The 23,913-nt window shown below is 42.7% G+C and overlaps 1 protein-coding gene across 10 annotated transcripts in view; it reads left to right on the plus strand.

Moving 5' to 3' along the window:
• The first annotated feature begins 3,119 nt into the window (after positions 1–3,119).
• The window catches only part of BANP (BTG3 associated nuclear protein), a 112,102-nt gene continuing 91,308 nt past the window's right edge, over positions 3,120–23,913 (plus strand). For 5 of the 10 annotated variants that reach the window (XM_085551163.1, XM_085551168.1, XM_085551165.1 and 2 more), the window contains exons 1-5: positions 3,120–3,202; positions 10,447–10,591; positions 11,085–11,156; positions 11,414–11,508; positions 12,802–13,001. In XM_085551163.1, the coding sequence (XP_085407289.1) occupies positions 10,522–10,591; positions 11,085–11,156; positions 11,414–11,508; positions 12,802–13,001 (437 nt within the window). In that variant the 5' untranslated portion in view covers positions 3,120–3,202; positions 10,447–10,521. Of the gene's footprint in view, positions 10,353–10,446; positions 10,592–10,824; positions 11,157–11,413; positions 11,509–12,801; positions 13,002–23,913 lie in introns of those variants that run through there. The other 5 variants (XM_085551166.1, XM_015874221.3, XM_085551164.1 and 2 more) reach the window with 4 other exon arrangements.

Raw genomic sequence — 23,913 nt, forward strand, 5'->3', positions numbered from 1 at the left:
ATTGCCAGCCAAAGAAACTTCCAAATCAAGCTTCTGGTTTTGTTCTTAATTGTGGGTAACCACGTATGTGGAGTGGGACTGCACACAATACAAGTTTGCTTACTTAGTCTTCATAAAAGCTGGAAAAGTAAAAATCTAGAGATTTCTTGCTGTCACCGACTTCAGCTCTAAGTGTCTCCAAGGTGGACAGAGAGGATTGATATCTGGTTGTTTTGTTCTTCCCCAGAAGATAAGCCTCCCATGTGCTGTCTGAACTTTCTTATTTACGTCTGTGAAGTCCCACGTTCAATTTACAGCTAACATGGAGCAAAAACTTGTTGCTTTTAGGACTCAGTATAATAACATTAGCGGTACATAGATGCTACGAAACATTTTCTGCCTGGAGATCTGAAAGAGCTGATACAGAGCTGAGGGCTACAGAGTAAACAAACAGGATTCTCAGGCAACCTTGAGTCAAAAGAAAGGATAAAATCCTCTAACAGTGTTATGTGTGATGAGCTTCCCTTTAACATTTTGATAATGCCGGTGGAGTAAAAAAGACTGGTGATGATAATGTACCTGACCAAATAAACACAGGCTGTAGCAAAGCTAGCAAACCAGCAAATACTGAGCAAAGCTATCAGCTGTGTAACAGGCAAAAGGGCAGCAGGCTCAGCTGGGAAGGTCACTGAAGGGTAAAGTTGTAACAGAGCTTTTTAGACTGACATATTTCTGAGAAAGGGAATAGATTCCTGTTATTTTTTCCATGATGCAGACATGGAAATTGAACAGTATGTAAATAAGAGAGAGAGCACAGAGATCAAGCCTGTCCCTTCTCACCTAATTTCTCAGCTTAGCACAGATGTCCTTATGATACCTTGAACTGTGACCAAATGTGTAACAGTGTTTTTCTCTCTGCTTTGGGCATTCAAGGTCTTTTCTGTTTCCTCATTCATGAAAACTGGGAATATCTTCAGGAAATGAGATGTGGTGTGCTTAGAACAGAAGTGAGATCAGAGTCAGAGCAGAAGTCAATGTCTTGCTCTAAGTCACAGAGTAGGTGCAGGAGTAAAAGCCTCCAAAGCCCAACCTGGGTTTTGTAGAAGAAAGAAACCAACAAAAAATCAAAGAAATAACTGACAATAGACACTATCTGAAGATCGGTGATGAGAGGTGTGTGCTTGCAGGAGGGAGGCTGATTCTAAGCTTCAACAGTGGAGAGGCTTCTTATCAATAAGGCAAAACACTGCAGCGGGTTTACGAATGGCATTAGTATTAATTGGGCTTAACAAAATGTGATTTATACCCATTATTGTATATTGATTCAAACCACCGTGTCACAGGAGAGCGCATGGTGTGCACAGAAGGCCATTCCAGTGATGAGAATTAATATACAGAAAATGAATAAAGTAACTCAGAAACTGAACAAACACGAGATTTTCAAGTCCTTTATTATTTTCTTAATAGCATAATATATAATCAAGTTCCATTTTCAAATGCTCTGTGGTTACATCTCTGCCCTGGTCACATCTTCTGTGCTCTTACCTTTGTTTCCACACTCATGTTCAGCACTGAACTTCATTATGAATGCCAGTCACTTGTTTAAACAAATGCTTTGTTTGGCAACCTTTGTTTTCCCATTGCTTATGCAGCTGCAAAACTGTGTGCACAGTGTGTTAATTTTTTACCTCTGACCCTATGGTGGGTTTTTCTTCTAACGAAAAGAAAAGGAAACCAATGAACAAGATACTGATCTTTCTTGATCTACACAAAAACCATCTAAAAACAGCAACTTCCTTAGGAAACAATAGCAAGTGAACGCTGATACGGAGGTAAAATAAGATAGATATTTCCTGAAACCAAATGATTTTTCATAATGAGACAGAGAGAAGTTGGCATAAGAGTACAGTGCTAAAGAGAGACTGAAAAACAAGGATGAAAAGGTGAGGAATTAAAACAACAAGGAAATATTGAGCTTATTTCATTTGGAAGGATAAGCCAGAAGGGCAACAAAATGTATTTTCTTCTATTAAATGAAGAAGGATGATGTATTGACACCCTGATGTTCTTATTCATTTTTGTGAGGAGGGGGATGGCTGGAATATGAGCTGATTTGTAACTCAAACAAGATATAGTGGGTTAAAGCTGGAACAGAATGGAGTATCTGCTTCTTCCTAATGCTGGCTTATGAGCAATCTCTTACCTCATGATAAAGTAAAGACCTCATTTGCTAAAAGAGGATGTATCTTGTGAAGCACAGGAAACACCTGTTTATCCTCAGTAAGTGGTTCGTGCTGTAAATAATAGTCAAATTTGGTCCTGATTTAAGCACTGAGAAGGTGCCAAGTTGCTATATTGCTTTTATTGTGTCTCTGATCAACGATGTAGACATCAGCTGGATCCTGCCATAGTTTCCTACCATGACTTTGATGACCACAAGTGAATAATATAATGGGTCTATGTGTTGTGGAGTAGCTTTACAATGAGGAGCAGGATCCTCAGCAGAACCTGAGTTAATAATCTATGGGAGGGAATGCACTGATTAGGAACCAGGAGGGCTGTTATCATAACATCCTAATATCCCATATCCTAATGGGTTTGGGTTTGGACAGCAAAGGATTTTAGTGGCACAGCAGGTAATGCACTGATACGTATCTGTACCATTGCTTTTCTAGCAGGGTTGCTTGAGTTTTCCAAGTCTGATACAGGGCAAATGTGCAGCAAAATATGACATAATCCATTGGGAAAAGTCAGTTTGTAAGGAGTTTAACCTCTGAACTTCCTAATCTGCTTGTGAAAGGACAGAACAGGCTAAATAAACCCATGGACTCAGCTGAGCATTTACCCCATCATTTCAGTGATGCATAAGGCTGAGATGGGGACATCACATAGGCCATTGCGGCCTACACGCGTTGCGGTGTGCGAACTACAACTCCCAGCATGCACCGCTCCAGCCGATAGTACTACAGATCCCGGCCTGCTCAGTAGGGGCGGTGCCCAAGTGCTGCGCGTTGCCCTCTGGGAATTATAGTCTCTCCCAGCGGCTCGGCGGTTGCGAGGCCGCGTCTTTTGCGCGCATGCGCGGGGCCTTCGAGCCAGGCGGGAGGCGAGAGATCTCAGCGCGGCGGCGCATGCGCAGTGAGGAGACGGAGATCTCTCGCGAGGAAGGACGCCATTATCGCAGCCGCCCGACAAACACCACGAGAATTCGGCACCGCACACGGTAACCGCGGCGCCCCGCGGCCGGACGGCTGGGGCCGAGCTCCCGGGGGGCCTTAAGGCCGGGCCTAGAGCCTCGTTTATCGCAGCGTTCCCGTTCCTTAGAGCGTCAGGCCGAGCAGCAGGGCCGTGAGGCGGAGGCTACGGGGGAGGGGCTGCGGGCTTTCAGGCGGGGAGCGAGGGAAGGGGGGAGGCTGAGGCCTGGCCTCCTCCTCCTGAGGCCTAAGGGCTGTGGAGCCGGGCCTTGCGTTCAGCTCGCCTCGCTCCCCTCCTGCCTGCTCTATGCTGCTCTATGGGCCGGGTGTACAGCCCCTCTGCTCACCTCTAAACCGAGGCCGTCCCTCCTCATTCCCATTTCGGGTCGTGGGATGGACTGTGGAGCCCCCTTAGCCCCCCACTATTGCGACAGACTGCAGCCTTCTTAAGGGCAGCCCCCCACCCCCTATCGCGACAGACACTGCAGCCTTCTTAAGGGCAGCCCCCCACCCCCTATCGCGACAGACACTGCAGCCTTCTTAAGGGCAGCCCCCCACCCCCTATCGTGACAGACACTGCAGCCTTCTTGAGGGGCAGCCCCCCCACCCCCTATCGCGACAGACAGGGGGCTGCAGCCTTCTTGAAGGGAAGAAGTCCCTTCTGAAGTCCCCTCATTCTGTCATTGGGCACAGTGAAAGGTTTTTCACATCTCCACTCCCTGCTGCTCTGTTTGGGGGTGGGCAGCTCACCCTTAATGTTTTTTTCCTCCCTTCATTCTTATCTAATGCAAAAAGCAAGCACCGCAAGAATATTTTAAGTCCTGCACTGTGGGAAGTGATGCACTTGGAGTGAAGGCTGCGCTTTTATCCCGCTCTGGGGATGGTTTATTTATAGGGTTATATTTAGAGATCACCAGGAGGAAAAACAAAAAGCCCAAGGAAATCAATTGGGAGGGGGGTGTAACAGCAGCACAGTGATTTCTTAGCATAGAATGGGCTGAAAAAGACAGCAAGGATCATCCAGTTTCAACCCCCCTGCTATGTGCAGGGTCACCAGAGCCACATCCAGCGTGGACTGCTTCCATTAGAGCAGTTTGCAAAGACATATAAAGCATTGTAAAACTATACTTCTTTTCTTTCTTCTTAACCTTGGGTGTAGTGCCCTATTGACCGATGTCAAGGAGCAAACGTGCCATTTGTCTGTAGGGTTTTGGCTGCTCGCTTAACATCCATCTGAATCAGCCCTGCTTGTTTTCAACCCATTGTTTCACGGCTGTGATATGATGTGGGTGGGGAGAGTCAGCCCCTGTGAATGGTTGTCCATGGGAATAGAGCAGAATAACAACTAAGCCGTGCTGAAACTGGACTCTGTGCATTCAGTGCTCCTTGGCAATAGTTCAGTTTTCACTACTACGTGCTGGGAAGGAAGACTTTTTAGTTCTGAAAGATGGCGTTGGGATTTTGGAAGCGTTCTCAGTCCATCTGCTTGAGATGAAAATATTTTGCAAGGTTTTTTTTTTCTTTGGTTTTAGTTTATCATCTGTTACGCTGTAACAGAAGCTGCCTTTAATGACTTAATTATCCAGCCGTGGCTGCATGAATATAGAGCAGGTTTAAAGCTGTACGGCTCTTTGCTTTAGTTTGGGACTTGGTCTTTAGTTCTTATCTATTGAAGTCATTTTGTTTTTTTGCTTTCTTTTTTTACCCGTATTCATTCAATGTGAAGTGCTGCTCCTTCAAGTAACAATAAAAAATAAAATGCCTTTAAAAAGTCACATCAAACCCTTGTTTCCTTGCAGTTGTAGCCCTTGAAAAAGGTGCTGTCAAGTGCTTAGTTCTGTCTCCTGCTTGTTAGACTGCACACAAACGTGACACAATCCTTCTGAGACCTCAAATAAAGTCATTTCTGATGATATCTGGACCAAATTCTTTTCATCTCATTTCCTGTTTGTATAAGCATGGCTGGAAAAGGGGGAAGCCGTGACTGCAGGAGGGAAGCATACGTTGCGTTCAGATGCATCTGTATCTTAAAACCAAGACAGAATGCCCGTCTTCTGCCGTGTTGGCGTGGATTCATAGGAACCGTGAAGAAAAACGCTCCTTCCAAACACAGCTGTACCTGCTACGCTCTGCCAGCATACCTAGATATGCTGGTGCAAGCTTAAGCTGCAATCACTTTTGTTTGCTAGAGGAAGGAGGGATGATGGCAAACAGTTTCAGATCATACTGGTAATGTATTTCAGGAGAGCACAGGGTCTGTGTTTTCCTTCAGGTGATGCTCTTCATATATATATATATATTTGTAAGAATTAACAGATATTATCCCTGGGTTCTAAAGCAGCATTGAGGTCTGTTGCAGGAGCTTGGATGTTTTAAGTGTTTGAAGGTGGTAAGAGACATGGAGCAGGTGGCTTGTTTTGCCCTAGATCTGATGTTGGCTGCTGTGCTTTTTTGCACCTGTAGCAGCATGGTTGGTTGGTTGGCTCTTTTTTCCCCCCTACCCTAGATCAGATTCTTAAAGTTGGAAAAATACAAAGTTGTGTTATTCCCTTTTTTTTTTCTATAAACTTCCTGTTTGAGGGAAGCCAAACACAAAGAAATGAAGTGTTTGCTCAAGTCTCCTTTAAACCTGAGCCAGATGTCTGTAAATACCTGATTGAAGTGAGGTCTTGGTTGTGTGCATTGCAGAGCACTGATGCTGGCCCTGCAGTGCTTCCTGTATAGGCAAAGCCTATAAACGCTGTAGCCAAGTCACTTTGTAAAGGGAAAGTGACGATTTCTAGCGCTTCCAGTCTGAATCCTGGTGCCATTGAAAAGACTGTGCTATATCTTATGATATCAGGGAACGAGGTCAGGTTCAAATATGCATCTTATTCCCACAGCCCGCCTCTCTGTTTATTTTCTGTCCCTAGAGGAGCTGGCTGTAACGTGGTGAGTTAAACATGATCAGAGGAGGATAAATTCTGCCTCACTATCTGTGCTCCACAACCCAGCCCTGTGATGTCCACCCAGTGTCCTGGCATGAACACAGCAGCAGCCCAGCACGAGGAAGAGCTTAGCAGATGGAAGTGGCTTCCTAACAGTGCTGTCTGTTCACTGTACAGTATGGGACGTGACTTTCCTCATTGCCCTCTATTTGTTTGGCTTTCTCCAATGGGATTTCCATTGAGCAGTGCATTGTACCCCCAACCTGGGTGTTTCTCATTGGTTGTGCATGGCTGGAGTGCAGGTTTGCAGGGCTCTTGTTTCATCTGAGCAGTGAGATGTTCTGATTCTGCTCAGACAACATGGATGCTCAAGAAGAAATTGGCTGCCAGGTCTTATCTAGCTTGGGATACAAACCTGCCTACTGCTATGGTGGCTCGAAGCATGCTCAGATTTTAGTAATGTCTTTTATTCAGAGTAAATACTATTCTCCCAAGATTTCTTGCCAATAATTGCACTGAATTAAATAGACCTCATTGTTCCGGAGGTCACTGAAAGATTGATACACTGAGATACCCTTCAGTCAGCTGTTCTCTTGAGTACAGAGAATGACTTATTTATGAGACAAAAGTCACTTTGTGATACTGAAACAACTGGACGATGCAGTGGGAAAACTGGGTGTTTAAGGGCATAAACTGAGAACTGTGCTCATTTCCTTTAAATCTGGTTCCTATTTCTTGATCTTGACTCTATAATTGGTTATTTTTGGTTGCCACCATTTTGTTAATGCTGTTTATTTCCCACTTTCCAAAGGGGATTCAAACATTAAATTACCGTGTGTTGAAATATTTCTCAATCAGCTCCTTGCTGTTTCTAAGTAGCAACACTGTAAGGTTTTGGCTGGAGCAAGAAAATGAGTTTTTCATACTTAAATAACACTGAAAAGAGTCCTAAATTTTGGTGACCAAATGGACCCCATCTCGTATTTGTTTCTATATCCCCATTAGAAGTCAACCTGTGCTTCTCTATGGCTTTTTGCTCATCAGATAGCAATTGTTTTATATACCTTATTGGTTTGCTTGGTATATATGTATAATTTAAAGTTGGATTTCCATTTTTTTTATGCTGTTATTTTACTATTTGGCTGCTACTGTTACTGTAAGTACGTATAGACCTGTGGGCTATTGCTGCAGTTGTAGTTGGCTTCAGCTTTGGTGTGTATTCCTTCTCATCTTGGGCATTAGGATCCTCCAGAGTGGAGTTTCCTTGCCTGTTCCTGGTGCTGGAAAGAAGTTCATGGCCAAAGCTCTGGCGATAAGACTTGCTTCATCTGCACATCCTTGTTGGGGGAAACATCCCTTTAGAGGGGAGAATGGACATCGTAGGATCATAATCACACAATCACATCCCCCTGCTGCAGAGGAGACCCATCTGTAAGGGCTTTGCCTTGGATGTTTGCAAACCTTGGGCTGACTTTTCGAGGGCAGTTTCTGTTGTAGGAAGGTCTAATGCCCATCTTAATGTTCTGGGTCTCACTGCAGCTCTGGCAGTGCTGTGGTTCTTGTGAACAACTCAGATCTGCTGCCAATAATTCTGATTGCTTTAGGTGGTGGTTTGCACGATGGGTCAAATGAAGAGGAACAACACTTGGAATGGCACAGCTGGTGGTCAGTTATGGCCATTGTACATAATGAAGGGTGATGGAAGTGTTTTATCAATGTAGTGGGCACAGTGGTGATGGGACTGGATGGTCATAGTGATCTTTAGTGATTCTGTGCCTCTATCAGTGCTGAGAAGGGCCAGCAATGGGAGTAATGATCTACTCTAATAAGAAAAGTCCAAGTAAACGCTGTGAGCGGAATAAAGGTTTGGTGTTTTTGGAAGAATCCAGTGTTTGCCCTCACTAATTAGCACAAGAGAAGATTGATGTTCAGCGCATGTTCTCATGTGTTAACAAGTCACTGGATGCGTTTGGTTATATGCTTTGGAATGGTGCCCTGTGATTGTGTAAAGCCATCAGATATTTCAGGAAATAGCTTCGTTTGCAAGCGAGTGCTCAGATGAATTATCCTGCATTAATGTTTTAAAATGGATTAATTAAATTAAACTCACGCGCTGGTGGGCTGATATAGAATTCAGCTGACCTGAGTTTGATTTAGCTGCTTACAAATAATAATCTACTTCATTAAACAAAGGCTACTTTAAATCTAGAGTATCAGGTGTATCAATGGGGGGTGAGGTAACACTGGGCTGGCCCTGTAGGACCCAACCTACACGCTACCTGGGGGAAGCAAAGCAGGCACATTTCCTTCCCCATTGAGGCTTATCCTGAGCTTCCTGCCGTTCTGTGTTGTTCTCTTATCACTTTGTATTTGCTCCAGGCAATGTTTCATCATCAGGTTCTTATTGTGGGTGCTTTAGAGTCAGTGGGGGCAAGGCTTGAGGTCAGAAGGGGTGAGTGGGGAAGGCTTGGGGTATCTGACCAATGTTAGAGGAAATATTTAGCTTCTGGAAATGGTGGTGAATACTTCACCAAGTAAAATACATGGGAAATGGATTGAGGAAATCGTTCTGAATTTGTAAACTGAAGCTTTTCAAAGGTGTTTTCCCCATCAGGACTTGGTAGCCATGCTGTTATTTAAAGACTGGCAGAATCTTTCAGGGCTCATTTTCTGATCTGAGGTTGAGGACTTTGGGCTGTGACCCATGAAAGGTGCAGAACAGAGGTCAGAAGCGTGAAATTACTCTGCGTTGCAGGCAGATTTAATTCATCTCAGTTATTTTTATGATGAGTTTTGGAGAGCTAAGTGTGTATTAGAATGGCTTGAAAGAAATAGAAATGCTTTGGAATGATTGATGAGTTACTGATGTATTTGTGGGCGCAGCTGGTTAGAACACAACACAAAGCATCAGCGAAATCCAACGTTGTGTAAATGGTTGAAGTTCTCAGAGTTGGGTTTTGTTGCAGTTGGTCCATTTTTAGCTCTTTAGCAATGGATGCGTTTGGGTTCTCAGTATTGCAGCGTGTGACATGATGGACAGTAACTCGAGCACAGCTGCTTTATGATGTTAGGACTGGCTGCAGACCAGGGTTTCTCAGAAATGGCAAATCTCATTTGCCAAATGGCACCCGTGCTCTCTAGGACATTGCCAGCTTTCTCAGGCACACAGCCACAGCTGTGCAGTCCCAGTCCGTTTTTCACCACCATCAGAACTGGAAATGACTCAACATTGGCAACACCATTATTTTGAGTAAACAGCTCTGAGATGTGGGGAGTCCCAGTGTGGAGGTGGGTGCTGACATTGCACCCAGCCCCGGATCCTTCCCAAGCTCTGATGCTTTCCCGGCACCCTGTGCTCCACCTGCGTGCTTTAATGTCTGTCTTGTGTTCCAATGGAAGAGGGAAATAGGGAAATCTTTATGCAGAGCTGGAGCTGATTCAGAGTCAATGTTAAGGGATGAATTACCGTTTCCACTGGTAAACCTCAAATTATTTTGCTTGTGTTTTTTGCTTCAGGTTGGGAAGGGGGGGAGGGGGAAGAAATAAAGTTCACCGATCTTTTTGTGTTTTATGCCCGTCCTTTTATGGCTGTGGGAAGGAACAGATACGACTAATTCCAGTGATTTTAATTCAATTTTAGAGGCTGAAAGTTGCTCTTAAGCCTCTAATAAATAACATTGATGGAGGGTTCCAAAGGAACGGGGCTGAGAAATCAGGAAATATTCTGAAAATAGCTTCATTGGAATCAGACAGTAGAAAAAACAGATTCAGTAGCCAAGGAAAAAAAAAAAGAAATGCAACTTTTGTTTCAATCATAGAATCACAGAATGGACTGGCTTGAAAAAGACCTAAGATCATTGAGTTCCAACCCCCAGCTGTATGCAGGGTCACCAGCCATCAGACCAGGTGCCCAATGCCACATCCAGCCTGGCCTTGAATGCCTGCAGGGATGGGGCACCTACATTCTCCTTGGGCAAACAAATCTACTTGTAATTAGCAGCAAGGGAGCTCCCAGTCCCCACTACAAGCCTTTAAAATAGAAGATGTCAGTACATTGGAAAGAAGACTTTTTTTGTGTGTGTTTTAAACCCACAAGCCACCAAATCACTGATGCTAAACTATCTCTTTATCCATAAAGAAAACATAGAAAGACTCAGCAAGAAAGGAGGAGGTTCATCATGGAGGAGATGCCCATAGTGCAGCTGCTGTCTCTTTGATGAAGCTTCCAATGAGCACAGCAGTTTGTACCATTGTATGAGCAGTTTTCTTTGTTGGTCAATGAGAAAGAGTGAGTCCTAAATTGTTGTATATCAAGGATTAATTCTCCCCTTGCTGCTGTTTTTCAGGATTGCATGTCTCGTCAAACTGCTTGTCTGGGGGCCTGCAGTGGTGTTTGACTGGACTTCGCAGCCTGGTTCTGAATGATGTCAGAACAGGATTTGGCAGATGTTGTTCAGATTGCTGTTGAAGACTTGACTCCAGACAACCCAGGTACGGTATTACCCACTGACAAGGTGGAAATCCCTCCTGAACTTTGTTATTTAGACATCTAAGGCGCTTATTAAGACTGCTAGCTGAATTTAAACAGCTTTCTTTATGTGTCTTTAATACCCTTTGGATCAGATTATAACTCACTTATAGGTGAATAAGTGTTGACAGAAATGAACTGTAACTGCAGTTATAGGAAATATAAACTCTTATCAGAAAACCTTTTTCTGGTGCAGAAGGAAAAAGGCTGTTTAGAAATGTTTCCCGAGAGCTGGAGGAGCAGCTGAGAGCCACCTGTCCTTGCCTGGTTGGGAACCTGCTGAGCAGGATTATCACCCACAGCACGGTCTGCATAGCCAACCATTTATTTGGGAAAGCCTGAAGCATTTGGTTAATCTATTTTGGGGGAAAAAAAACTATCTGTTGCTACCCTGCGTAGAGTGGGGGAAATCCTGTGTTTGTTAGAACTTCATTAGCACTGCTTACGGTTTTGTAGAGTGTTGGGGTTTCAGAAGCCAGTGGATCTGTCGAAGCAGAACAGCTGATGTGGCAACTCTGCTTCCTCACGGTGAGTTTCTAATTAAAACAGAAGAAATATCCAAGGTAACACCCAAGCTTTACACTCTCACTGGGGCTGAAATTGTCTTAGATCTGGATAATAATTTCTTGAGAAGTAGTAAGCTGTTGTCGTAATTTAACACAAATAAGTTTGAAAAAACACTACAGTATGTTAACCAGACTCCTTTTATGTCTTTTGATTTGTCCATTTAATGCGTTTGTAACTTGTCTCTTGTAGTATGTGCTATGGCATATTTTTCTTTGCAGTTGTGTTGGCGAATCATGAAGTGACAGATGATGATGTAGAGCCTACCCTGAAACGTCAGCGCATAGAAATTAACTGCCAGGATCCCTCTATTAAGGTTACTACCATGTCTTTTCCAGTTCTTATTAGAAAAAAACAAGTAAACTTTCCTGGGGAAAATTAACCCACTCTGTGTCATTGTATGTTCATATGTAAGACTGGAATTATATCCATCTTGCAGTGTATGTAAACAGAATTAATTCCAGTGACCTAGACGTCGTCATTTAGGTGAAGAGAGTAAACTTGACCTAAAGGATAAACCTGATATAGTGTATTACAGTGCCCAGATACGGTAATGTATATATAGGTAATATCATAGAATTACCCAGGTTGGAAAAGACCTTGAAGGTACATTCTCCTGAGAGTTAAACTGTGTTTGGTTCAGGCTCAGTTAGCCCAGCCTTCTCTGTGCTCACAGAGCATCTCATGCTGACCTGGTACCTGGCCTCCTCTTAGCATCCCTGCCCATGGCAAGGGATGGCTGATCTTTGAGGTCCTTCCAACCCAAGCTGTTCTTGCTGCCCTTTCTGGTGTATTTTAGTCGTGTTTTTGCCTTGGTGCTTAAGTGAAAGAGTTGTTTTTTTGCTGCCGTATTTGTTCAACCGTATGTGATTCAGTATAGAAATTCTGCCATAGGAAGTGGAGCTCTGTATTTAGAGCAGTGGGGCAGAACAGACGGATTAGCTGTGTGAATTGTAGCTATGGGCCACAAGATGGCGTGGTTGCTGTTTGCAGGGAAGGACGTGTGCTGTTACCCTTCAGTAGCCTGTATTTCCCCAAGGGAAACCAAGTGCAATATGCTTTCTTTTAAATCAAATTGCTTAGGAAAACAGATTTTATTTATTTGCTTTTCCTGACTCGCTCTTCAAGAGAAAACCAAAGTGAGCGGCGTTTATCATCTCTGAAGTGATTTGTGTTGAAATAATTTCCACTGTAATCATGTGAATTTATCTGTTTGGACAGGAAAAGAAATCTTAACTCTATCCAGAAAGATGCTTTCAGATGTTTATAATCCTTTTGTTTTTAAATACTTTGAATGAAAGGCACTGGCACGTCATTTGAAATGATTTTGTGGTGTATGAAATCATACTAACAAAGTGCTTAGGTGCAAATGTGTTTGGCTTGGATGCTTTTGGCTTCTAAATAAGGATCTGGATGAGTCTGAGAATGCTAAAATGCTCCTGGATGTCATCAGTTTTGTCCGTGGCTGAATTTAGTCACTAGGCACAATGCTAGTTCCTTTAGAGTTGTTTTCCAGTTACATTTATCTGTGCTTCCCTATGTGTATGTTGCTTGAAGATAAACGTGTACGTTTTTAACAGCAGTTTCTCTTGCATTCTCCCCTTTCTAGTCATTCCTGTGTTCCATTAATCAGACAATATGCCTGCGACTGGATAGCATTGAGGCAAAGTTGCTGGCTCTAGAAGCTACCTGTAAATCACTGGAAGAGAAGTTGGATCTTGTCATGAACAAACAGCACAGCCCCATCCAGGTCCCCATGGTGGCAGGTTCTCCTCTTGGCGCTACGCAGACCTGCAATAAAGTACGATGGTAAGAAAATAATAGAAATGTTGTAAAAATAACTGAAATCCTTTCCTCTGGCATCCAACTTGGTGGTGTTCCATGCAGCTGTCAGGATCTCGGTGTGCTGCTTATGAACGTGGAATGAATTTCTCAAAGGTAACTTTTGTACCAATGTCACGATGTTACTTCTGGTTAGAGAAAGACTAATCCAGTCACACTGATCCAGGGACAGTTTGCAACTGTTTCCACGTTTCATTTTGGCTTAAACAAGACGGATTAATCCATCTCTGGAAAAGCCACATCAGCTGTTTTTAGATGGTTTTGAAGATTTGCTTTTATTTATTTATCTGGTTGCTTTGAGTTAATGAGTTCATTGTTCTGATTACTTCACATTTTATCAGCCAGAACTACAGTGAAGATTGTTTCATGTGCTTGTTTTCTACAGACTCTCGGTAGAGCAGTATCTGTATTTGTTTTGGGGTTAGAAATACGAGATGGAGAATCTGTTGAATAATCGAATCCACGTTGATGAAGGGGCAGGTTTACTCTGGAACACCATTGAGTTGCCTAATGTGGTTCTAAATATCTTCAACATTGATGTGCCTATCCATGTAACCATGGATGTTTTTCCAGCCAGAGGAATATGAGGATCAAGAGACTTCTTTGTGTAACAACTTTTCCATCACTGATAATTTAATTCCTAGGAAAAACTTAATACTTCTCTAAGTAATTACTGTTTATTTTCTATTCTGTGTAACATCCATAGACGACTTTCTCATAATACCATTGCAGTCAAAGCATGCAAATGTAAATTGCGTTTTGTCAGTCTGATTTTTCCACTTTCTGATCTTTTTCATCGCCCATTCTGAACTCAATTCTCAAAACCCACTTTGATAAGTTATGCTCAGTGCCGTGTTCTGGGTGCGCTGCTTTAGAGCTCCACAGAAAAGATTAATTCCTTCCTTTATGTTGTGAGGGACACAACATAATCTCTCCATCCGAGATAAGCAGACAGACACAAACCACCAACATTAGCCTTTTTCTATTATGCCACTACTTGCTCACTGCTGTATTTTATTAACTTTTATTACTGATATTTTAATAATTGATGTTTTAGGTTAAGGATTGTATCTCAAGCTCATAATCACGTTTTATTATGATATTTTGCAGTTCTTTCCTTTATGAGACAGGGTGGAATATAAGCTCGTTACCATAAGAAATGAATGTTTCCTGCCAGGGTTGCCACTCTAAAGCAAAGTTGCCCATGGATTGCCAACCAGCTGCTGGTAGAGCTGACTGAATGAGCACAGGTTCTTCATCAGTATTTGGAAATAAGGCTGTCAAAGTTTCAGAACTAAAAGAAGAGAGGGCAAGGAGTGCTAGATCACACAGAGCTGTGCTGGGCTTCGAGAAGAGCCAAGAACAGCAGCAGCATAATGCTGTGAGTTGGTCATGGTGTTGCACTGGTGCTGCGAGCTGTGTCCAGCTCTGTGCAGCATTAGCACAGCCCTGCTTTCCCCTCCACAAAGCAATTACGTCTCTTCCTCTGTCTGCAACATTTCCTGCCAATGTGGCCATTAGAAATACCTAATTACTTTTCTTTATGAGGTACCACGCTGCTCGAAAATCCCGGTAGCTGCTGAAAGCTTCTTGGCTAACAGAGCTGGTGCGATGCCTGATGGCCGTCAGAGTGGCAGCCCCACATGATAAGTCTGAAATGCAGCGTGTGCCCGGCCCTGAGATTTATAAGTTGATGAACGTATGGTGTGACAGCACAGCTGAAATCTCCTACCCGTGTTTTAAAGAAAATCTTTCATCTGAAAGGTTTCAGTCCAGAAACAGCGTTATTTTGGTTAGCATCTTTCCATTAATCACTCTTCTGAGCGAGTAAGCCCAAGTATAAATGGTTCAGGTTGATTGCTTTAGATAACACAGGAATTTGTTTTGGTTTCACAGAACTCTCTCCCTCATTTGTTTTTCTGGACACGTTCTGCCAGTGTTACGTTGTGCAATTCTGCTGTGTTCTCAAGGATGTAATTTTTTTATTGCTGTTAAATCGAGGATAATGGTTTTTGAAACGTATTGATTTTGGAGAGGATTTACATTGAAAATTGGTACTTTCTTCATGGTCAAAAAAACATTTCCGATGAAATATGGGAATTCTTATGTAAGTAGAGTTTCTCTTCTGTTCAGATCTTTCCTTTGAACCTTCATAATGGTGAAGTTAAAACACAGACCACGTACATCTGGTTCTTTACCTTGTGTGTTTGGAGCTAAGCAATCGGGGATGCTGATCACCGAGGGTGGAGATGAAATTTCATGTATTTTTGCCTTTAATGGAAGAGTTCAATGGAACTGCAGGGATTTGTGTGGTCAGTATTGGTGTAAGGGCCTGGCATGGTGTCCTTGAGCATGACCTGCTCAAGGGATGGATGTTGGCCAACTCAAGCTGCATGTGGCTGTCCTGGCTGCCATTCACTTCTAGTGGTGGTAGGGTTGGTCAGCTGGTTGTATGACTCTGCTTTGGTGGTCTGTTTAATTTTTCTTTTAAGGTATAAAAAAGAGATTTTTATAAGCACCAGAGAAGGCCTGATGCAGTTGTGTACCAGATACAGTGTAAGAACTTACAATGTTTGTAGGGGTAGGTCAGTAATGTTTGTGACCACTGAGATTCATGAAGGTATTGGTATAAAAACCAAATACCTGCAATTTTTCTTATGTTTTTCTATGAATTACAACTCCCTTAGCCAACCTAATTTCATGTTATGTTGAATGGCTTATTCATTTTTGTTGCCTTTTTATCATAAGGATTGTTATTGATTTTAATGAAGTATCCCACAATACTAATCTAGGCTTTCAAAAAGAATAGTAATTCTTCAGTTCTTATCGTTATATAGTGGTTGCTGAGGCTCTGGGGAATGTAGTTAACCTTGTTTCCACATAGGATTGTAGGATGGCTTGGGTTGAAAAGGACCGCAATGATTATCAAGTGCCAACCTCCTGCTATATGCAGGGTCACCAACCAGCAGCCCAGGCTGCCCAGAGCCACAACCAGCCTGGCCTTGAATGTCTGCAGGGATGGGGCATCCACAGCCTCCTTGGGCAACCTGTTCCAGTGCATCACCACCCTCTGGTTGAGGGTTAGGGGGAGAAAGGTCTTGAAAAGACATTGCATTGTTTGGGGTGGTGACCAGAACGTATTTGGAGAATCTTAGGGAAAGATTTGGAGTTCATCAGCTTTGCAGAAATTCTTGTCACTTTTTATAAGCAAGTGCTGTATGTTTATCTGTTGGGATGTCTGCTGGTGGGGCCTCTTTCCAACAGAGCATTCTGTGCAGCCCTTGAAGTCTGGGAGTGGCTGAGAAAAGCACAGATGAGTGTCTGTCATGGTTTGGGTCCGGACCCTGTGCTATCAATCAACTAACCAACATTCCCCCTTATTTTCTGTTGTCGGTCAGTGTTGGTGTGTGCAAACAAACTTGTTTTAAATTAGCAGTTGGAGTGTCATACCTGCAGCTTCAGCCAGTAGGAGTTCTGTTTGTAATTAATAGGATTGTGTCATCAAGAACCGAGGGGGGTCATGCTGCCCTTGTGTTGAGCAGCTCTTTGTGCACCAGTGCAGCCCGTAGGTGTTGTGCTTGGGAAGGAAGATGGCAAATCTGTATCATTTCAGGTTCACCCCCTAATCAGGGGATGCAGTGAATATTAATGAAATAATAATAGTAATATAATAATAAGCAAAGGAATGTTGGCATTTTGAAAAAAACACATGAAAAATCAACAACAAAAAACCAAATCATTTCAGACAAAGCTGAAGTTTCACTCAAGGAGCCACATCTTCCTAACTGCATTGTTAAGCTCAAGACACTTTTACTTTCTATGCCTTTTTTGGCTTTTGCTTTCAATTCTACCACCCCTTTTCCTTACATCCCTCACAGCAAAGATGTAACAGAGGGGTGGGTTTCTTACACACCCATTTTTGAGTACGCAGGCACACACATAGTCATTAGCTTTCAAGTGTGAACTGTGAGCTCTGTGGTTTCCTTTAAGGAAGGAAATCAGCCACCTGCTCCTTACAATGCTGGCAAGCATTCAGCTGTGTTGTAGCCTGGAGGAATTGTCGTGGCTTGAAATACATGAATTAACAGATGACATCCCCAAATAACTTGCTGAGCTGTAGTAGATGTGTTTGTGTGGAAAATTAGCTTCTCTTACGATTGCAGTTCAATGTTGGGAACTGAATATAAGCAAAGACTGCAGTTCTGCAATGAGATGACAGCCCCCCATCCCTGAATTGCAGTGTTGGCTTTTGGCTGCACTCTGGACAAAGTACTTACCCTGAAAAACACTGCAACCCTGTCCAGAATCTCCCAGTCTATCAGAAGAACCTGACAGCCTCGACTTCTATAGAGTGAATCTGCTCCTCTGCGCTAATCATTCCGACTGACATCTTTTGCCACACGCATTTCAGTTACTGGAACATGCTGTAACTTCAGCAAACCTCCGTGATTCATTATACTTGGGACCGACACATCCTTATATTAAAAATAGTTGAGGAATTCTCCTGACTCTGATTTTTTTTATTGCAATTTGCTGTATCCGGCAAGATCTACAGCAGCCGCGCTGCAAACAGTCGTAACTCTTCTTTTGGACGCTTGTGCTGGAGACGTAGATATTAAGAAATGAATGTTGTCCTGTAGGCTCTGCCTGTCTGGAGTTTTCGTTACAGACCGTCAACAAGTGCTCTGAATTCCATGTCTCATTGATTTGTGTCTGTTTGGTATTTAATCCCTCCACCACTGGGAGTTCAAATTCACGTGGGGACTGAGGAGACGCGGTGCCTTGGATTGCTGAGCTTTGCGCGGCTGTGTTCTCATTGGAGTTTCACATTCCATTATTGTTGCATTAAGATATCGAGGAGCCAAACATGTAGGAATTTGTTGGTGGGATTTGCTAAATTCAGGAACAATATATATAACTTTCAGATAGCGTTTAGGTTGAGAGCTTGAGGTCACTTGTAGGATTAAAACAACAATTTAATACGAACGTTTCTTCTGTTTTTTTGGAGTCGTGTGTACGGATGGAACTTAATCTACAGAACGTTTTGAGCTGACCAAGGTTTGAACTGTGTTGATTTGTCCTTCCCAGCCCATATGTTTTTAACTTATTGATTTCAACTGAATTATCCTTTATATAACAGTGCAGTGATTCGGATGATAGCTTAGCAAGCACGGCTGATGGCTTTTGCCTGAGAAATAGATGCAAAATAAATGGATTTTAAAAGAATAATAATGCAGAGATGAAAACATGCTTTATAAAAAAAAAATTATAAAGATGTAATTTTGAATTCTGTAAAGAAATAGCAAAGATTTTCAGCAATACACACTTAAAGTCAAGTCTGAAGTGCTAAACTTTCTTCCTGTCTCAGTCTGTCAGAGACATCTCAGGTCTTAATGTTTGCCTATTTACCATGCTGTCATGCTATAAGCTTCCTGTTGCTACTCTTTGCCTATGATCAACGCACAGTCCTTAAAACTGAGGAGTGTAAAACATAAAATGACTTGTTTTGAACCACGTGTGAAGGGTATTTATTCCCTCTTAGCTACCATAAAGGAACTTCATTCTGCGTCTGACTTGAGTGAATCTGAAATTCACAGCACAAGAAGGTGAATGAATGCAGCTGGATGGAGTCCCCGCTGGTGCAATATGTCACTGTTCTCAGCTGCAGTGGGTGCTGAGCACACTCAGAACTTGCCCCTTGTGCCCAGACGTTTTAGGAATGGACATCCTTTAGTTGTAAGGGAGTTGCTAATGAAAAAGGGAGGCATATGTGGGGATCAGAAAGGCTTTGAGTTCTGTGTCTGGATTAGGGGGAGCTTTTACTAGTCTAATTAGTATGAAAAAAGCCATTTAAAATGAATTATAGAAGCATTAAAATGTAGGTTGACCTATGCTGTTGTCAAATCCTGTAAGGTCACATTAGGTGTCATCTGGGGAAAGCAGAACTTATACCTCGATTCTATGTCTCTACGAGCACAGCCAGCTATTGCATTTAAGAAATAAGGGTGGAGAGTGCTGTGTGTTGTAGGAAGTCGTCTGTCCAACCCAATGAACAGAAGGGGGCAGAAAAGCCTTTTGCATTGCTTTGTGCTCCAGGTTTGAGAGTGTGGAGATCTGGAGATGCTTAGAGTTGAAAAATTCAGCGTTAGGAGCACTTTCCATTGAAAGTATTGCTGTTTTATTCCAAGGATACACTGCAAAGAAGGGGAGCACCTCATCAGGCACTGATTGTTGGCGGTAAATTTTCTTCTTATGGAAAAGGCAGATGTTTAATGTCCACCTTGTGACTGAAAGAAACTTGCATACCTGTTCACACCAGATTAACGCACCCGTAGTACTGGTTTTAAAGGCTGCAAAACCCACTGGTCTTAGGTATGTATGGAAAAACAGTACATTAGCAGAGAGAGAGCCTACAGCGGCTTTTGGAGAGCGCTAGTTTTGCTTTGCACAAGGTGGGAAGGAGCTGGAGCTGCAGGCAGAGGGATGAGAAGCCGTGCATCCAGCGAGGGATCAGCAAGGCTGGTGAGGCAGCACTGAGCCAGGCTTCCATCTGCAGCAGATGTTATTTAACTGATACGTTTCCAACCGTCAGGAGCACACTTTAGAATCCAAATGTCTTTCCAAAAGGAATTTTTTCCCCTTCTGTGGAACTGTGCTTTTTTGCATATCTTCAGCTCGATCTTTGTTCCATATTAAAGGGTGGGGTACGAGGGAGCAAATCTGCTCCCAGTGTCTTTCAATATGATATTATTTGTAAAAATACAGATATATGAAAGCTTCAGTACCAGCTCTCAGAGTAGTGGCGTCGTCAGGCTGATGGTGGGTAATTAAGAGAGGCAAGAAAAGCAGAAATAGATGTTGGCAATCACTTCTGCACCACCCTGCGTGCTTTGGTTCTGCCTACAGGAACCCGGTGCTGTGGTCGTGATGCCAAAGGCTGAGTTTGCCTGTCGAGTTGTGATGATTCTGATGCAGAGATTAGAAATCATAGGGAAGTTTGGAAAATGATTTTCATTGCAGGCAACTGGGTAGGAATGGGGCACGTTTTCCCCACTCTGGGGTTTCCTTCCTGGCCCTTTTGTACACATCACCACTCTGACACTCCTGTGCTCAGCTGCCCGCTGTGGTTGTGCTGTAGGTGGTTTCTATAACATGTATAGATGAGGCTTTTTTGCCTTTAGAAATAGAGGCGTTTCTTATTTGGGTTATAAGATATGCATTTTATATTACTTCTTGTTTCATTTCCAGTACTTTATGCATTTGAAATTGAGGGGGAGGGGGGAAGTGCTTTTTGTTCTCTGCTTGGAATGTGCCTAGGAGGGGTGTCATCCCAGACCGGGAGTGGGTTTGTTAAGGAAAAAGTACCATTTTACTGCAGGATTAAGCCACTACAATCTACTCGTGAGTCTGCTCTGCTGTTCTGCACGTCTGTTACCAACCACGATAAATTACTGATGTACCTTCGTGTTATCTTTGCTGTTAGGTTTTTGAGTACGTTTATCTCTGGAAAGGCTCGTGTTAGCCTGCTGGTTGTAAGCCATGACCTGTTTTTCTGGTCTTTATTCAGAAGTAGAAGACTAATGCTAATTTCTGATTATAATGCACTTCGCTGCTGATTGCAAGCTGACCCAGCTGTACTGTTTTATTGCTTCTTTTCTGTGTTTGCTTAGTCTAAAGCTCCATCAAAGGCTGTTTCCCCGTGCATTTAATTTCTATGAAGTTTCAGCTGTGTTCAGAGAATTTATTCTTTAAAGTGAAAGTTACTTTTACACACTTAGGTGTTGTAAAAGTATACACAATTAGGTACTGTAAAACCCATCAAGGTTCTGCAGATCCCTTGTAGCAGTGTGTAGCTTCTGGTTAGATGGAGAACCGCTGCAAAAGGCTGTCAGCATTTGTGAATGATCACAGTTGAAAGGTTTTTAAGTTGGTCTGAAAGCAGTAATTCATCTCTTCCTGATTGTCAGGCGACTCAAAGGCAAGCACTGTAGGTAAGGCTGAGCACCATAAACTGTGTAGATATCTTCTGTAACTTGGAGCAGGTCTGGAGTTTATAGCGAGTTTCCAGCTCAAGTATTTTAATTCTTAAGTGTGTTTTAATAAATGCTGCTTTTGCTTTATCTTTGTTATAAATTTATTACAGCTTTCTCAGTGCTCAGATTCATGAATCTCTCTCCCGTGATGGTTGGTTACTTTGGCTTGTCTCCGTATGAGACCTAATCATTAATGCTATCTTTATAATGTCTGCTTGTATGGGATATTCCAGATGCACAGAATCCAAAGATAATTTTGGGCAACTGAACTGTTACTGAAAATGATGGATAGCACTGCTGCTTTTCTGGCAGTTGCCTATGGCTAGACAACAGGACAGTTTAGGGGCATTAAAACTTTAACTGTTTGAGTGCTAGTCCTATAGCAGGTGTTTTACTGTTCTGCTTGCTGAACAACACTCACTTACCATTCATTTTGCTGGTGGCAAGTTTGCTCTCTTTTGAAGCATTAGGAGCTGCATGCATTCATTTGTATGCAAAGGAGGCTCAGAAATGGCCCGAAGAGAGGAGGACTGTCTTCTTTCCTGAACTGGTTGAGGACTGCTGTAAAGATTCCATTAACTATTTGTATTAGTATGTCCAGAAGGTTGGTTCTGTTAGTTCCTTCTGTTTTGCTCTGCTAAATGAAAGCTTAATCTGGGAGGAAGAGAGTGGGCAGTGTCACAATGGCAAAGTTTCTTTATGACACCGATGATGTTCCGTGTGATGGACAGGTTATTGGCAAGAAAAAAGGTGACACAAAATGAAGAGTAACGATCCTATCTGACTTTCTCATTTTCCAGACTGAGAATCACCATTAGCAGCATTTTTCTTATGCAAAAGATAGAAAGGTCATGTGTATTTAAAAATAATAACAGTAAAAAGCCAGAGGCTGAATGTGCACACTTGAAAATCGTTATCTGGCATGTTTATTCTTTTAGAAATATTTTCTGCTGTAATTTAGCAGACCGTTTAACGACATTAAGAAATATAATCCCTAAATATAAATCTATCTACACACACCGTGCTGTTAGCATTAGTTTTTTTTTGACTAAGTTGTATCCAAGAACAGTCAAATTGCAGAAGCAGTCTCTCCAAATTCTAATACTTATGGGGAAAGGAATATGTGAACATAAATGGAAAGTACTGAAGCCCATACAACAATGCTGGGTTTCCGAAGCTCTCCTTCTGACCCCTTTTAATCCTTTCTTTCCATCATTATTGTGAGTGTGGTACTGGCAGCACTGATAGAAAGAATTGCTTCATTTGGGAGCTGGTAGCTGCCCTCCCTCTTCTTCACCATTTTCATTTAATGCATAAAATATAATGATAAAGGTAATGATTAGAGTAGATTCATATTTGGAATAAGGTGTAAGGTGTGAAAAAAGAAGATCCACTGTGTGGGTCTGGTAGGCTGCAATTTAACAGTTTCCTCTGCTGGATTCTTCAAGGCTGCCCCTCCTGTTTTGACTACATAAACTCCTTGTTTAAAGTTGCATAGGTTCAGCACATTTCTTGTTGCTGTCTCCCTAAAATAAACAGAACTGAGAACAGACAATAGAACATCTCACAGGGAATTGACTGGAGCGCATTCCCGTATCTGCGGGGAATCTTGTGCCTGTCCATATTGCCTGTGTACGAACTGAGACTGAAATCCTCCTGTTGGCAAGCATCGGGCCTCCCTTTTTGTATTGGTCCCAACTGTTGTTTTGTCTTCCTTCCAGATAATTAGCTGCTCAGGTTTCACAGCATCAGCTCTTAGAACCTTCAACCTCGTGATTCTTCGTTGTCAGAACTGGTCAGCAGCTTCGGAGAGCTCTGATGTTCAGAGCATGGGCTAGAATGATAGCTTCTGGGTTAACCTTCATGATGGATTGAACAGAAAGGCAACCTCCTCCTCCTCCGTAGGTCATCTGCTTTTGGAAGCATTGTTCTTCAGGAATTAAGCATTACACAGTAAAAAAAATAATCTTTCTCCTTTAGGATCAAAGTAGAACAGGATGGGTTGTAGCAGAGTCTGTGTGTGTTAAATACAGAGCACAGAAAGAGATCTTTTATCTGCCGCCTCGTGATTCCTGGAAATGGACAAGAAGCTTCATTCAGTTACTTTGAAACCAGATGTAGAGTTCCCACTCGGGTTAATCGCTGAGAAAGATCCATTAGTGGTAGTTGTGTGCTGTGCTGTGTTGAACGTCCCCAAACAGATGCTGTTCTCTACCGCGGTGCTTTGTGTGACTCAGTTTCCCCTCCAAACTGAGCCTCTGAATCCTTACCACTCGGCAACAGCTCATTTCCAAGTGTAGAGCAATCGATGGACAAGTTGGCTGTTGCTGTGACTGGTTACTAAGATTTTCCTTGTGTCTGTGGTGTCTGGTTTTGCCTTTGTGCTGTATAGCCAGGAAAAGAAGTGTCAGTAAGATGGTATGTTTAGTTAGTGGCTCCTCCCAAACAACCCTATGGTGGATTTTTTCCTCTCAATAGTTTAACCTTTCCTAGTTAATCGGATAATGCTTAGAGAGGACCTGGTGTTTGTTGTAGGGCTAAATTCGGAGGGAAGAAAAAATCGTGGATTTAATCTGTGAACTTGAAGGTATATTGATGCATTGAGGAGAGGGGGTAAATCTGTTCTGATGGGTCATAATAAAGCGTTTCCTCATTCAGGTTGGCTTTAAATTAGGTGTATGCCCTCTGGCTTCATCTCCAGGATGTCGTCTTCAAAAATGAATGCTGTCTTAAAAACAAACAAACCCAAACCAGGCTTCCTTATTTTTAATGCTAAGACTATTTTTTTTCCAAACCAAAGCTCAACATGAGCCAAAGCTGAGGGAGTTGATAAATGGAAGTTTATT

This window comes from Coturnix japonica, chromosome 6, assembly GCF_054131305.1.
Source record: "Coturnix japonica strain WE chromosome 6, WE-NBRP24, whole genome shotgun sequence".
In the NCBI taxonomy this organism is placed as follows: Eukaryota; Metazoa; Chordata; class Aves; order Galliformes; family Phasianidae; genus Coturnix; species Coturnix japonica.